This window comes from Rhinolophus hipposideros, assembly GCF_964194185.1.
Source record: "Rhinolophus hipposideros genome assembly, chromosome: X".
NCBI lineage: Eukaryota > Metazoa > Chordata > Mammalia > Chiroptera > Rhinolophidae > Rhinolophus > Rhinolophus hipposideros.
This window is the reverse complement of record NC_138046.1, coordinates 9,350,269-9,367,661: the sequence shown is the minus strand read 5'-3', so window position 1 is coordinate 9,367,661 and position 17,393 is coordinate 9,350,269. Positions and strand designations below refer to the sequence as shown.

Genomic DNA, 17,393 nt, shown 5'->3' with positions numbered 1-17,393 from the left:
TCCAAAGGGGCCGTGCCATTTTGCATTCCCACTGGCAAAGTAAGTAAAGTATAAGAGTTCTGCGTGGGCCACATCCTCAGTGACACAGTATTGTCTTTTTTTTTTTTTTGCAAACTAGATTGTTTCCCTTATTATTCAAAGCATAATTTTATTTATTATTATTTTAATTTTAGTTTTTATATTAATTTCAGGTGTATAAAACAACATACTCGTTAGACGTTTACACCCCTCACAAAGTGATAACCGCCCCAATACTGCTACCCCTCTGACATCGTATATGGCTGTTACAGTACCGTTGACTGCATTCCCTATGCTGTACTTTACATCCTGTGACTATATACATATATTTAATTATAGTTGACATTTGGTACTATTCTACATCAGCTTTGGGTGTATAGCACAGGGGTCAGGCATCTACACAATCTATGAAGTTTCCCCAATAAGTCCAGTACCCATCTTTACATTAGATTATGTTCCCTATACTGTATTTCACATCCCCGTGACTGTTTTGTGACTGCCAATTTGTACTTTCTAATCCCTTCACTTTCTCCCCCGCCCCCCAAACCCCCTCTCATCTAGCAACCATCAGTTTTTTCTCTGTATGTCTGAGTCTGTTTCTGTTTTGTTTGCTCATTTATTCTGTTCTTTAGATTCCACATATAAGTGAGACCATTGGTATTGTCTGTCTTGTTAAATTGCAGCCATTCCAGTGGGTGTGCAATGGTAGCACATTGTGGTTTTAATTTGCATATTCCTAATGACTAATGATGGTATGTCTTCATGTGCTTCTTGGCCATTCCTGTATCTTCTTTGGTAAAGTGTCTGCTCAAATCTTTTGCCTGTTTCTTATTGGATCGTCTGTCTTATTATTGTTATACAAAGTCTATCTATTTTGCATACAAGACCTTTATCAGATAATGTGATTTGTAAGTACTTTCTCCCAAACTGTGGCTTACTCTTTCATTTTCTTAAGTGTGCCTTTGAAAGAGCAAAGGTTTTTCATTTTGATAAAATCTAGTTTATTATTTTTCCCTCTTATGGTTTATGCTTTTTGTGCTCTAAGAAATTTTTGCCTAACCTAAGTTCACAAAGATTTCCCCCTATGTCTCCCTCTAGGACTTTCGCTGTTTTAGCTCTTATGTTTAGCTCTGTCGTGGCAGACAGACCCTAGGTTGGCCCCCTGAATTGCATCCCTCAGTGCTCGTACCCTGTGTAATCCCCTTCCTTTGAGTTTACAGCCTTGTGAGAGCTGGACAGAGCATCCAGCTAAGTGGTGCTCAGACTTCTGACCCACGACCCACGGAAACTGAGATCATTAATGCGTGTTGTGTTAGGTATTGAGTTTGTTATGCAGAAATATAAAGCTAGTATGTCTGTGCTTCATTGCAAGTTATTTTTGTGCATTGTGTGAGATAAGGGTCAAGATTCACTTATTTTTCCATATGAATATTAAATTGTTCCAGCATCATTTGTGGAAAAGACGAACCTTTTCCCATTAAGTCTCCTCGGTACCTTTGTTGAAAATCAATTGATCGTTGCTAGGACCTCCAAAACATAGCCTAATTCTGGACTCTATTCTGTTGCATTCATCTATATGCCTATCTTTATGCTGGTACCGCACTGTCTTAATTACAGAGCCATTATAGTAAGTCTGGAAATTGGGTAGTGGAAGTACTCCAACTTTGTTCTTTTTTGCACTTTCTTTCAAGATTATTTTTGGCTATTCTTGGTCCTTTGTCTTTCCATATAAATTTCAGAATCATCTTGTCAGTTTCTGTGACAAAGCCCAGTTGGATTTGGTAGGGATTGCATTGAATCTATAGATTGACATCATACCAATATAAAGTCTTCTGATTCTTGAGCATGATACATATTTCCATGTATTTGGAACTTCTTTAATTTCTCTCAGCAGTGTTTTATAGTTTTCAGTGTGTGGATCTTATACACATTTTGTTAAATGTATCTCTAACTATTTCATTTTTATGTTATGCAAACGATATTTTTATACTTTAATGTCCATTTGTTCATTGCTAACAGTATAAATAGAATTCATCCTTATGTTGACCTTGGGTATCACGCAACCTTACTAAATTAACTTACTAGTTCTAATGGTTTTCTGTAATAGTCTTAGGATTTTTTACATGCATGCTCATGCCATCCACAAAAACAGTGACTTCTTCCTTCCAATATGTTATACCTTTTGTTTTTCTTTCTTTCCTTATTAGTCTTGCTAGGATCTCTGAAAGATATTGAATGCAAGCAATAAGAACACCAACGTTGTGTTGTTTCTACACTTAGTGGGAAAGCATTCCATCTTTAACCATTAAATACGATGTTGCCTATAGGTTTTTCATAGGTACCCTTGACTATTCCTAGTTTGCTGAGAGTTATTGTTTTAAATCATGATTAGATGTTGAATTTGTTTGTAGAAGCCATGTCTCAGATAACATCTTCAGGAAGATAGTATACCTCATGAGTAGCCCTGTTGGGAATTCTTTTTATTCTTCTGTGGAGCAACATATATTCCTTCTTCAAAAGCCATGGAAATTGTGTCGGATTCATATGTGTCATTGTTATAGTACTGGAATTTCTTCATCTTGCCTTTCTTTTTTTTATTAGTTTCAGGTGCACAAGACAAAGTAATACTTAGACGTTTATCATTTATATCCCTCACACTGTGTGGACCCCCCTCCCCCCATCCACTATCCCTCTGACATCTCACCGAGCCATTCATCTTGCCTTTCTTTGCCATTCTTTTGACACTAGTTTTGCTTTCTGTTCATCTCCTTGCCTTTTTTCCTCCTCGCTTTTTTTATTTCTGCCTTTTAGATTTCATTTCTTCCACATCTGTGAAGACTTCCTCCCTGCTAACAGTGCCAAGTTCTAGAGGTGCTTGTGTGGGCGCATGCACGCAGGAGCGTGCACGTACATGTGTGCCCATGCACAGTCGTTCATTCGGTTCTTTCACCTTCTTCTGTAGCAGGGATGGATGGCCACTTGTATTTATGGCTGAAATAATATGAAACTGCCCCTGGTAGGAAGGTAACCATTTTCCATACTCTGGGTCACTGCGAGTCTTTCTCTTTCTGAATTTCCAAGGCTTTTAATGAAGCCAGGCTTTGGAGATTCCCTTTGGGCACTCCTCTAACTACTATGGCAAACTGCCTATTGGGCAGACCACTAGTCCTGCTGCTGAGCACTGTGAACCTTCGCTGTCAATCTGCTCTTCTAAATTAGGACTAGTTAAGATGTATCAAACCTACCTAGCATCTTCAACAATTGGGAGACCTTAGGCAACATTTGAAAACCTCACTTGCTGCTTTAATTACTTCTAGCCCACGAAGAGAAGGGACAGGAAGCTCCAAATCAAAAGTAGCCAGCCCATGTTTGGAACTCGTCTTTGGAATTGCATTAAAAGACCATGTCACCATTTTAAAAAATACCCTCAATGGTGTCAAATCTTTGAGTGAGGACTTGGCTTTTGGTTTTAGGCCAAAATCATTTTGAGGCCCATGTATTAAATAGAGAGAGTGGGCATTCATGCTGTGGGAAACCATTGGTTTTCATTTAAAAATTGAGATATGGTAAAATTCATGAGATGGTATCTTGTGTGGCTTTAAATTTTAAAGGCAGTTTCAAAAGAAGAATTGGAGGAATACTTGGAATAGTGACAGTGTTGCTGGAATAAATGTATTCTATCGAAAGGGACTGCTTTGAAGAATAACTCGACTAGCTACATATGAGCTGATAGTTGTTTTAACAAAGGCCTCATTACGTCATAATTGTGCCTCATGGGGTATTTTATTCTATTGTTGTCCATTAGTAATCAGTTTTCCTTCTTTTTAATATAGTTTGAAAAAAAACTTTTCCATGCCACAAAGTAATATTGCAGTAGACAAACAAGAAGGAATGTACTGGTTCAGTGCCTCACAGACATGGATTTGGGGGGGGGGAAATCACTATTTGTTTACTTGTCTTTAAAATGAAGGCTAGCATTCTTCTTTGTGATCATCTGATTTGGTAACATAGAGATGGAATTCCAAAAAACCAAAACCAAAAACAACAACCAAAAAATCCCCTTTTCTATTCAGCTGTGTAAGCAGAAAACATAATGTCCTCCTATTTTATTTGATCATCTACTAGCTAATTACAGCAACAACTATCTGTTAGTAGATCGGATGGCCAGACTGACTGGGTGTGAATTCTAACATTGGCAGTTCTTAGGGGACATGTTGTTTAACCTTCCTGTTCCTTGGGGTTGTGTGGTTTAATATTAGTTGCCTTATGAGGTTGTTGGGGGGATTGAATGAATTTATCCATGCTTAGAACAATGCCCTGCACATAGTAAAGGATTAGTAAATGGAAGCCATGGTCATTATCCATGAATGGATGTTCAGTTTTGCCTTAATTATATAGTATCACCTGCATTATTGTCTTTACCGTGTCTCCCCGAAAATAAGACCTAACTGGACAATCAGCTATGATGTGTCTTTTGGAGCAAACATTAATATAAGACCCGATCTTATTTTACTATAATACAAGACCTGGTCTTATTTTACTGTAACACAGTGTTATTATTATTTATTTTATGCCTACCCATTTTTTATTGCCATTTAACTTGTCTTATGTTTAGTCATCTCCCCAACTCAGTTGCTAGCTCCTTGAAGATTTATCTCAGTTTTTTTTTTTGTTTTTTTTTTTTATCTCAGTTTTTTAGAGTTTCCCACCTTGGTCTAGAGCAGTTACCCAGTATACATTTATTAACTGATTTTTTACCTCTTTGGAAACAGAATTAAACAATTATGTGTGCTGAGTGACGAGTGTCTCAGAAATGATTGGCCTGATGTCATTTCATTATTTATTCTAAGAAGCTTATGTTAATGTTCCAGTGCTGGTTAATTTAATAGATGTTCAGTGAATGCTTATAGGTGGATTGACAAACTGAATTATTCTGAATGTAATCATGTTGACATGACCATTTTGTAGATTGTTAATTTCTATAATGAACCTCTTGTCTCTGTTGTTCATTGGATTGTGCCCCCCAGAAAGATACGTTGATAGGCCTAGCCCCCAGTACCTTGGAATGTGACTTTTTTTTGGAAATAGGGTCATTGCAGATATAACTGGTTGAGGTCATACTGGAGTAGGATGGACCCTTAATCCAATATGATTGGTGTCCTTAGAGGGGAATACCATGCAGAGAGACAAAGAGAAGAAGGCCATGGGACAACAGATACAGAGATTGAAATGCTACAGTTGTGACCACCAGAAGCTGGAAGAGGCAAGAGGGACACGCCCCTTGAGCCTTCAGGGGAGCATGGCCCTGCTGACACCCTGACTTCAAACTTGTAGCCTCCAGAACTGGGAGAGAAGAAATTTTCTGTCATAAGCCCTCCAGTTTGTGGCACTTTGTTACAGCAGGCCCAGGAAACTCAGACACTGCCCATTTTGCCATTTTCCCTCTTGCTGCTCAAATTACAGTGTTGACAATCCTGGATTTCGTTTCATCTCAAGTGGATGATTTGCTCACATTTTCATCCATTAGCCATTTTCTCCAAAAAATTTGATTTAAATGTATGTATATATATACATTTAATATATATATACACACACATATATATATACACACATATATATCTCATGTTTCCCTGAAAATAAGACCTAAGTGGAAAATAAGCCCTAGCATGATTTTTCAGGATGACATCCCCTGAACATAAGCCCTAATGCATCTTTTGAAGCAAACCTTAATATAAGACCCAGTCGTATTTTCGGGGAATTCATGGTGTGTGTGTGTGTGTGTGTGTGTGTGTGTGTGTGTGTATGTGTTTGTGTGTATATATATGTGTATTTAGTGCTGGAAAAGTTAGCACCAAAATACAATTGCAGTTCTCACACATATGCCAGAAGCAGGAGATTTATAAGATTGTTCATAACAACACCGTTAGTAATAGTGAAACATGGAAGCAGTTCAAATGACCATTGAGAAGAGAATGGAAGAGCAAGTGTGGAATAATGAAGTACTATGCGGCCATGAAAATGAGTGGAGCACAACTCCACACATCCACATTTATGGCTCTCTCAACAATGTCATGTGAGAAAAGTAAGGGGTAGAAAAATGTGTAATGATTCTGGTTGTATATAAAAGTTCCAAGCCACACAAAATCAACATAATATTTAGGGATATATACTGCATATGTGGAAAATGATACAGATAGGCAGAGGAGTTATAAATTCAAAGCTCAGCCCTAGGGAGGGAAGCTGGAGTATCTTTAATGACTGAAGTCTGATGTCTCCAAAGCCATGAAAGTTTCTGGGGGTGACACTGTGTTCATTCATTCATCGACTGGGGGCTGAGGGCTCAAGCTGCTCTGTGCTGGTGCCAACACATGAAACAGCCTTGGCCGTCAGAAAGCTCAGATCGAACAGAGAAACCCAGAATTTCAATGGATAAATACAGTACAGCATGAGAAGTGAGCCATTAGAAATTTATGCAACGTACAGAGAAGTGAGGGGGGGGGGTGTGCGTGTGTGCACGCGTGTGCGTGTACGTGAGGAGGTCTGGAAAAGCTTCCTGTGTCTTGAAGTGGGTAAATAAGGACCCCCATGCCAACAAAGCTCCTGCTTGTCCTTCCACTGCAAATGCCTGGAGGAATTGGTCCGAATGACAGGTTATCATCGCCAGCCTTTTCTCCTCGCTTTATTTTTCTAGAAGCTGCACACCTGCTCTTTAGTTCCATTCTGTTCCTCCCCCTCCACCATTAATTGCTGGAAGAATGTTTGTCAGCAATGCCCAGTCTTAGAAGGTCCTTGGAAAGGAAGATGATTTGAACTGGCACCTTCCTTACTGTTAGAGCTATGACTGTATAGCATATACATACGTATGTTTACTCTTGCCAACAACAATTACCATTTCCCTACCGTTAGGTTAATTTTTACTTATAAATTTAAAATGTACTTTTGGGGAACAGTTTCTCACAGGGGAAAATAGTTCAACAATATACAATTTTATCATGGAGCAGATCAGCTGGGTTCATGAGTTTGGGAATTGGCAGGTGGATGGGGAACTTGATCTTGTTCCTATTTTAAAACTTTGTTTACTGGCAGGTATCTGATGGTTACAAAATCCATTGGTGAATTTAAAGATCTGTTTAAATGTATGTAATATCATTATTAGGCAGTCTTTTTACATTGGAAATAAGCTAACCTGGTGGTGGTTGACTTTTCTAATCGTTTATTTAGCATACCAATTTCAATTTATGAAGCATTTCTTAAGTTACTCTTTTCCATGGCCACAGATCTTGCTGCTAAAGCCAATCAGCTGTCTTGAAGATATGCCATTTGTCTGGAGGGGACCAAGTAATAGGGTGAATGGATCAGCTCAAATCCATCACTTAACCACTGGAAAAAATGATTCAAAATACATTCTCCACTGGGTTTGAATAATATTGTTTTTAGCCAGAGGTCTTTGCAACATTTAAAGAAGTATAAGTAAGTGTATTGTGATCTTTAAAATGAATAATAAATATCAAAAAGATTCGAGGAGTGAGTTTCTAAATGAAATGCTGTTTACTGTTTCATAATTTCCAAAGAAGAATCATCAAAACAAATTTCCTCTAGCCCTGAGGTTTGATGTGGCTGAGACAAATTGAGAAGCTCTAATGCATATGTGTTGCATGTGTCTCTGTGGACAGTAAGCCACTTGCTTTAACCGGGGTACTGTTTTGGAATAAATCCAGTTAGATTTACTCTAAGAAACCTCTCGTGTATTTCTAGATCCTTGAGCCAGAATTGAAGGTAATGAGGCGAGGTCTCTGTGTGAGGGATCCCATGGAAAGTTTGCCTGGGCTAGGCATCAAGTGTTTTCTTTTTCTAATGGAAGTAGGCATGCTTTGAGGGTAAATTTCTTGGAGGCTGTTGGAGCCTTGCCAAGATTATATGGACCGTCTTAGATAATATGCATGCATGGCGGCTAAGCAGTGTTAGACATGCATTTTAGGAGGAATCCAGCCAAGTATATTAGTGCCAGCTTGAGGAATGACTTAGAGTTCATCAGAACGTCTTATGTAGGAGGAAGAGACCTGGAATGGGAGTGTCTCTGTGTTACCATCTGCTGTGCCAGCATTTTACACGTTTGTCATCACGACTCTGTGAGGTAGGAAGTATCGTGCCCTTTTCACAAACAAGGAACTACAGTTTGTCCAGGTTTGCATGACTGTTATTATTAATCAGGTGACAAAATTGGGATTTGAAGCCTAAACTGGTCTGAATACAGAATCTCCTCCTTTTTGCAACCAAGGTATAAGCTCTGAATGCTGGAGTTAATAGCTTATATTTTAGTTTAAGAGGATATAATTATTATTTGCTTTGGCCAAAGAAAGTTCACTTGGAAATAATTTATTTTCATAGTTTAAGGTAGAGGGTGACAGCCTGTTTTTGTAAATAAAGTCTTACTGGAGTACAGTCACACCCCTTCATTTCTGCATTGCCTATGGCCCTTTTCATGCTACAATACAGAGTTCAGTAGCTGCTTTAGCCCACACAGCCTAAAATACTTACTATCTGCCCCTTTACAGAAAAAAGTTTACCCGCCCCTGTTCAAAGGAAAATGTATAGAAATGAAATACACCCCTAGTGTTGCAGATCGTTTGTTTTCCTGTGGGTTAGGCAAATGTAGATGATGAATTGACAGTACATCGATCTTAAAATGGCCGGGGTGAACATTTCTGTGCTGAGAGTGGTTTGGTTGAGGGCATCCTTTTCATTCTTTGCCTCCTTGGTGGCCTACAGTCAGAGCAACCTGAATGCAAAAGTCAGAATACGCTAATTTAGTAAATCCTGTGTTTACAGGCACTCCAGGTACAGACTAAAAATCTGCTAGTGGTTCTTCTTGGGGGTAGGGTGTGACCCTCCCCCTAGAGGCCACATTGGAAAGAGGGGGTAATTTTGTTGTTAGTGTAATGTATTGAAAAATATTATATATAAGTGTGCTTTCATTTTTCCTTTATATTGGCGTTAAGGCATTACATTATTTTTTGAAATTGTGTTTAGGTTGATAATATTTATGATTTTCATTTCCGGCTAGCAAAGGGATTTACAGAAATTTGTTTTATAACAAAGGGAGCATTCCTAAGTATTTGTCATTTTTTTCAAAACAGACTTCCAAGTAAAGAGAGCTCCCTTAGAAAGACCTAGAGTTCTGGACTCAGAGGCTGCTCATGCATAACTTCTTGCTCACTGACTGGCTTTAGAAGTCAGTTTTCAGACTGGGTAGGTTTCCACAGCTCTCAAGGGAGCGTCCAGAGAAAGACTGTCTTTGAACTGCATTTAAACATCAACACAGAATATGAAAGCACAGTAAGTAAAATTCAAAGAGGAGGCCTGCATACCTTTCGTCGCTGTACATGGAAAGTTCAGAAGAACCATGAATGCAGGGCCATTGATCTCAGATCAGGTGACCATGGGAACTAGAGCTCCCCTTGGAGTTTAGATTTTGCTCGCGAAGGGCTTGTGAGGCAGAGGTCCAAATCATTTTCTAATTCTGCTTTTAGATGTTTACAGTAGGGCAAACATGGCCTGCATGTGTTTGAAAGTGTTTACAGTTACGTCAGCTGCAGGTATTTTATGGAATCTTGTCTTTCATGGTCAACAGAGAGCGAAACAGTTTCTCAGTCTGGAAGGAAGGGCGTGGTGGAAGAGGTTTTTGTACCTTAATTTGAAATGTCTGTTTCTTGGGAAAAGTGTGGAGCCTAGGGCGGAGGTGGTCAAGTTCTTTTTGGCGCAGATTGCCTCAAAGCAGCCTAAGTTAAGTCACTGCTGCCCAGAGCCGTCCGGCCTTGAGTTTCTTGATTAGCCCCGGGTTTGTTCTACCCTTTTTGAAAGCTTGCATGAATTTCTGGCTTAAATGAAACATTGAACAAACAGCAGTTAAGTTCTTTTGCCAAGTCTTTATTGCCCAGTTCATTCATTCATTTAACAAATACCTATTCAGTACCTACTGGATGCCAGCTCGGCACTGTTACAGGTGTTGGAAATGAAGCAGTAAGTAAAACGGACCAGAATCCCCGTCTGGTGGGGGTTTGTATTCTGGTGGGCAGAGGTAGACAGTAACAACAGATACCTGAAAGGTAGTAGGTAAGTGGTAGGCAGAGGAGATGGAGAGGGGCAGAGAGGGAGGGAGACACAGAGGGAAAGGGGGAAGAGAAGAGGGTGGGGGACTTAGGGGGGCAGAGAGTGGGATAGCATGAGACCACTGAGGTTAGTTGTCTTGAATTTAAGGAGAGACACGATTAAGACCATGCTGTGACTTAAAAATTTGGTGTATTAAATAATACCACCGTTATTTGTAGGGGTTTGGAGGCCCCAAAGATTGCTTGCCTAGATGAATTGAGTTTTCTTAACTATGTTTCTTAGTCTAAAAGTCCTCATCTACTGAGCTTGAGACCAGGCGTATCCAACAGGTTTTGTTTGTTTGTTTGTTTTTTCAAAATAGAGACCACTTGGAAGCACTTTTCCCTGCGTGGAAAGGACACTGCAGTGTTGGTCAGAAGGCCTGAGGCTCCGCCACTAACTCGCACTGAGCCCTCGTCAGACCCTCTAGGCCAGGGTTGTCCAAACTGCGGCCCATGATCCATTGTTAATTGGCCCACAGCAAATTCCAAAAATATATTTAGTTTACTTAAATAAACCAGGTGAGGCAATATTTACTTCACCTCGAGTGAGTGGCCCGGCTATTTGTGTATTTTACCGCATATGGCCCTTGGTGAAAAAACGTTGGAAAAAGTTTGGACACCCCTGCTCTAGGCTCTCCTTGTCATCTTCTCTGTAATAGGGAGGATTGGCCTTAAATCATCACAAAAGGTTTTTGGTTTTTTTTCAGGATCAAAATGATAGAAAGCTACCTTTGGTTAGAATCCTCTAATTAGCATATATATAGGGAATTAAGTTTCAATTTTCACTTTAAAGCCGAGGTAGCCCAAATTCAATGTTTTTTTAAATAAAAAGGATTAAAACTTCATCTTTAGGGGTTTGGGGCAAAATTATCCATAAACAAAAGGGTCACTGACTTTTGTAAACTTCACTGTAGATTCTAATTATTATTGAACTGCATTTAGAGCAACATAGACATTTTATAGATGAAGATACGGATGAATTTTCTATATCTGATAAGTTTGACACAGCGCAGGGCCTGCACTCACCCTTCTGGTACATTTTCCTCAGCACTGCACTGCTTCCCCTGGTCCTAACGACATATGATTTTCATGTCCTTTTTAGAGAGAAGCTTTAGAAGTAGGTCACATCCCTGTGGTAGTTAACTTTCTTCCTAGTACTCATAGCGTCAGGACTGATTTGTAGACGAATTTGTTACAGTGTCAGCATTCGAAAATTATCCTTTCATAATTGAAAAAAATGCTAATCGTTTGTTAACACATATACCGGGCACTGTCCTAAGTTCTTCACATATATCACTACGTTCATTTTGTTCCCAATTATGTTGTAGTAAAATAAAGGTAATAGCAACGTCAGGCCAGAGAAGTGACATAACCTGCCCCTCATCAAGTGGTGAGTTGCAGAGTCAGATTTTGCACATCTGTGCTCTCCAGCGTCATGCTGTTCTTGCTTCTGTACCTTTCAGGGAAATTCACTGATGAGATTTTACAGCTGACCTCATCATGGAATTGACCCCTGTTACCCGAACCCTTGGGTTTCTCAGATTGGTACTTGGTCCAACTTTTAATAGTCGTCGTTTCTCGTGTAACTCTAAAAATGGCGGCTTTAGACATAAATATTGCATATGATAGGAGTCCGTTTATATGAAATGTCCAGGACGGGCAAATCTACAGAGAGCAAATTCGTGGTAGCTTAGGGGCAGGGAAATGGGGAGTGATGAGTGACTACTCATGGTATGAGGTTTCTCTTTTGGAGTGATGAAAATGTTCTAAAATTGATTGCGGTGATGGTTGCATAACTGTGGATGTACTAAAAGCCATTGAATTGTACACTCGAAAAGCGTGAGTTGTATAGTGAGTTATATCTCAATAAAGTAGTTTCCAATAAAGGGAAAACGAGGACTTTCCTCTGTTATATTTAGTTCATTTTAAGTTGAAATTTTTAAATGAGGAATGTAGAAAACAAGACGACTCACCTTCTTTTATGGTTTATAAACAGGAACAGGAAGGTGAGGCCTGAGTTGACTGTATAACCCAGCAGTTTAAATTTCTTCTGTTGACTTGACAGTAATAATTTAACTTGTGTGAAAACACTGACTTGTTAAAATGTTTTAAATATTACAGGATCTGATTACCAAAAAAGGAATTTTATATCTGTTACTGAGAAACTCCCCCCAATATACAACCAATAGAATAATTTCAGGGCAAAAACATCCCAACTTGCTCTATCCAGCACATCTCATCCCTTTCACTATCTCTGAAAATATTGCGTTATTTTGCTTAGATTCGAATTTAAGATTACAGAGGTTTTTCAGGGCTGTTTTGTCTGAATTTAATTCATTATAGAGTCATTGTTCATTAATCTTTTTAAAAAGCTATTTCTAATTTTAGGTTGTGCCAGTCTTAGTAGTTTCAGGTTTTTGAAGTTTAGTATCCCTTTCTGTAAAGTATCATATAGTGCCCTTAATTGTTCATTTTTAAGCCTCAGCAGTAGTCCCCTAGTTCCAGTGTTCTGGGATTTGGTGAACCAATGTGCAAGCTAACCCCATCATGGTGTTTCACAATATTGTGCATTTTGCACATAATCATTCATTCGTTAAATAGTTAAGAATGTCAGCTGTGTGCCAGGATACAGACATGACCCAAACGGACCCCCGGCCTTGCTCTTGGAGAGCTGAACGCTGATGGTGGTGGGGGAGGCCCAGCAGTCCTAATCTTGTACGATTGTCCTGGCCATCTCTCTGCCACTTCCGCCGGTATCTGCATCTTTTCATTGTCTTGGGCCGTACTTAAGAACTGACCGGCCCTGTGAAGCTATCACATCACTAGGTTTGTGCCAAAGTGTGTGAAGATTCTCCATGCCAGGTTTTGTTAGCAAGTGGTTGCTCTTTCAATGAGCCTGCCAGAAAGATCCCATAAATACCAACAGACCTCGTTGGATTGGATGTGGTGTACCTCCCTGGGACTTTGTGTGTTTCTCTGTCATTAACTTTGGTAAATACAAAAACCAAAGCATTGCTTAGTTTCCTGTTGTTGCTATAATCTTCACAACTGTAAATCTTGCATTAAATGACATAGTGTATGTTCTGAGTATGATGCTTTCGTTTATGTCTGAATTGTGGTAAATATGCATTATTTAAATGAAATATATACCTTCCCTAGAAAATACTGATTAAGTCAAATCTTACTAATTTGATTTCTATCAAATCCATGCCACTGTAAGTTGCCTTAATTTGGAGAAAACAGAATTCTTAAAGGGGAAAAGACTGTGAGTTTAATTGTCTACCCTTTTAAATCACTCTGCTGCCTCTAAATAACCTTTAAAAATTAAGAAGTGTGGAAATGTGAGGCCTAGAACTTAAGTAAGCATTAAGTTTTTTTACATGACAAATTTTTTTGCTTTGTTTATTTATTTATTTACTTTTTTCAATTAGTTTCCGGTGTACAAAACAATACAATACTTAGACATTTATCATTTATATCCCGCACAGTGATAACTCCCCTCCCCCCATCTGCTACCCCTCTGACATCGCACAGAGCCATTACATTTCTACTGTCTTTATTCCTAATGCTGTGCTCCACTTCTTGTAACCCTATATATATAAAATTGTAGTTGACAATTTGAATGCTATGAAGAAAACATCCAGGGATCTGTGTGCTGTCTGCCGCTGAACTCCCCCATCTATGCGTCCTTAGCTGCTGTTCTGCGTTCTTCCATAATGCCCAGCACCTTTAACAGAGCTGTCACGTGACCTGTGCTGTGCTTCTTCCTATGTGTGTGTCATTCCCACTGGAGACTACTGTGGAAATAGGGCCTGGAAAGTGTAGTATCGTTGATTTTCAATTGCAATATTTAAATATCAGGTGTCACATATGTTTGGCATTTCGTACAATTCAGTTGATATTAAATGTTGTCTTTCTTGGTAGAATTTCCAGTATGGCTTCTGCACCAACTTCTAAATATAATTCACACTCCCTGGAGAATGAGTCTATTAAGAGGGTAAGTTGAGTTTTCAGATTCATCCTATCTCTTTCTCTGTATTTCTCTTTTCATAGTTGAATATTAGGTGGTTATTTTGGTTTATTGAATTCTTAATTTCATTATTCATTCACATACTATAAATATTTTAATACATGTGGCTTCATTTATAATCGTACCTTGTTCTAGAAAAGACAGATTACCTTATATGTGTTACATGAGTTTTGTTCATAAATCCTTTCACATAACTTCATTTTTGAGAACCTCTGTCTTGTGAATTTTACATTTGAGGTAGTAGGCAATTCCTCGCCCCTGGAAGTTTTCTGAAAGAGATATTGGAAGGCCAAAGCCCACTGAGAAGCCTTCCTAAACATTGGCATTATTTTCTAATTATGATGATAAAATAGTTACATGACCCAAACTAACGCTAACAGAAAATGGTTTAAAGTATTGAGGAGAAAACTGTGTAATTAAAGGGAGATTTTAGAATATATATTAAAAGGAAGGGGTGAAATTAAAATAAGCTTTATCCATGGCCCTTTAAGCTTTTGATACATATTCCCAATTATCCAACAGAAGGTTAATTGACACTCCCACTGGCAGTGTAGGGAGATGCCCATGCAATCAGAAGGGAGCAAACTGGTGTATTTTAATTTGTATTACTCTGATTACTAACGAGGTTGGCCTTTTTAAAAAAGTAGACATCATGTGTTTATTGTCCATTTGTATTTCTTCTGTGAAGTGGCTGTTCGCGTGCTTTGCCTATTTGCCTTTGGGGTGTTTGGGGGCATTTTCTTCTATTGATTTATAAGTATTCCTTGTATATTATAAACAACTCTTTATAATATACAAGTCTTTGTCCTAGTTATTTTCTTTGTTTTTTTAATTGCCTGTGTTCCCTGAGCTGTATACTGCATCTTTGTGGCTTCCTTATTTTATAATTGGAAGTTTGTATTAATACCTTTTATTCCCCTTTACCTTTTTCTTTTTCACTTAGTTTATTGTCAGCTTTTTAATGATAGTTATAGCATTTTGTTTTGTTTTGAAAGTCACAGGTTTAAAGTTTTTATGTAATTATGTCTATCAATTTTTTCCTCTATATTTTCTGCTTTTGGTGTCATGTTTACAAGGACCTTTTCATCCCCAAGATTACCTAAGTGTTTATTGTATATTAGTAATGTTATGGTACAAGAATCAGTTCTAAACACAAGAGTAGCTTCAAGAAGGTAATTCTTCAAGAAGGTAATTATAAGTCCTTGTGTCATATTAACATAAAGTATATCTTACGGTAATTCCATGTTATCCTGTGTTAATCAAACATTTGTTTCCCTTATTCTGTGGTGGAATTATGCTTCCTTCTGACCCAGAACTGTGGTATTCGTATTTGAAAGGTATACTGAATATTAAATTTGCTTGTTATCCTTGTTTTCAGTTAGTACGAGGCAGTGTTAAAGGATGATGATAATTTTTTTCCAGTTTCATTATTTACATAAGGTGTGTGGTTTTGCTCCTTCCTGTGGAAGGCATTCCTGGCTGGGGACAATTTGTCTTGCCCTCCTAGTTTAAAATGCTTAGCTTACAAGTGCTAGAACATACTGAAAATTGGCTAGGAATTTTTATTTTTAAAAATTTAAAAATAAAATTTAAAAAAAGATACAAACATTAGAAAACCAGCAAAGCACCGTCTTTGACAGCTTATATTTTACCTAAATACACAATTCGCATTTCTCTTGTTTGATAATACTTTACATTTGCATAGCCCTTGATAATTCACAGACATGTGCTTGTGCGTTTGGTTTCACTTAATATTCACAGAACCCCTTTGAGGGAAGTTTTTACACATGAAATAATTGCATTGTGACTTTGGGAATCAATTAGAAAAAAGTGAATGAAAAGTAATGCTGAAAAAGCCCTTGGCCCAAACAGATGTTCATGATGGTGCCTCACACGCCCTGTTGTGGACACGGGCAGCCCATCAATTGGTGTGGCTCCACTAGGGCAGCTGAATTGACTGAGAGACACCTTTCCAAGGATCCAGCTCACCATGGCCAGCTATGGCAAGTTAGACTCCCAGAACTCCCTGGGCGAGTGAGTACTTGGCTGCCTGGGAGAACCACTGTGGCCATTGAAGGAGGCACAGGGAATACCTCTAGAGCCAGGAGACTTAGAGACAGTACAGCGATGGGAAGGACTTGTCTAGATGGTTCCTGCGGCCCTTGTCAGCTCCAGAGTTCGATGACAGACCACCCTTTCCTCTTACCAAGTTGCCTATGTGAGGAAGGATCCTAGTAAAATAAGAAACCCAATATGTACTAACTGCTCTTTTCTGGTATTGTAAACAGATTCTGTGATTACTGTTGCTCAGTTAAGGCCCCATTGAAAGAAGTTTTCATTCCTACTCCTAACAAAAGATAAATGACTAAATGTTTACTATGAAAAAAAGCTGTCACAGTATACATGTAGCCATAGAATATACTTAATATTTACTTTATATCATTTTCCTGAATGCTGTGAACTGTAAAGTGCTTAGAACGGGTGTTTAAAACTTAATATTATTAAACAGTGTGCTAACATTATTGGCAGACTAAATGTGAACACAGCTGATGAATTTTGAGGGTAAGTTGTATTTTTCAGTTGTTTGAATTTTCTGTGCCAATTTTCTCTAATGGCAAATCTCTCTCTAACTTTTTTCTTTGAAAGGTGTATTTCTGGTCGGTTTTGTGCACTTAAAAACATGTGCAAATGTAATGTCCTTACTTCTGATGCCACTGTTTCGTTTCCAGACTTCTAGGGATGGAGTTAATCGGGATCCCGCTGAGGCTGTTCCTCGACTTCCAGGAGAAACTCGCATTACTGGTAAGGGTCCTATGGAGCTAGGATTTGCATCACTTGATGAGAGGTCCAGCAGGATGAGCTGGCTTCAATCCCTCATACTCCTTAGAAGTCAAGTTGAAACAATTAGGCTAGCTTTGTTTAAAAGTGTGCATCTAGAGAGAACTTTCTGTGTCAAAGAGTTCTTTCAGCAGCTTCACGCTCTCCAGGAGGGTGATATATTTTTCTCTGTTCCAAAGACAGAATTATTTTGGAAAAAAACAATGTGTATTATCTCTTCAAAGTATCTTATTAGAGCGATAAGCTCTTATGGTTTGAGGTTATAAGAACAAAACGTTATTAGGGTTTTCCAGTCTGTGAGGTACGCTTTAACACGGTCAAGTTAAAGGTTTAAAGTCTCAGCATTCTCTTTTGTG

At 38.6% G+C, this 17,393-nt stretch overlaps 1 protein-coding gene across 10 annotated transcripts in view; it reads left to right on the top strand.

Moving 5' to 3' along the window:
* MTM1 (myotubularin 1) overlaps positions 1–17,393 on the top strand; it is a 96,086-nt gene that overhangs the window by 9,259 nt on the left and 69,434 nt on the right. For 6 of the 10 annotated variants that reach the window (XM_081043457.1, XM_081043452.1, XM_081043458.1 and 3 more), the window contains 2 exons: positions 14,094–14,166; positions 16,929–17,001. The exons of 1 other annotated variant lie outside the window; for it this stretch is intronic. In XM_081043457.1, the coding sequence (XP_080899583.1) occupies positions 14,150–14,166; positions 16,929–17,001 (90 nt within the window). In that variant the 5' untranslated portion in view covers positions 14,094–14,149. The remainder of the gene's footprint in view (positions 1–14,093; positions 14,167–16,928; positions 17,002–17,393) is intronic. 3 more of the 10 variants (XM_081043461.1, XM_081043459.1, XM_081043460.1) reach the window with 1 other exon arrangement.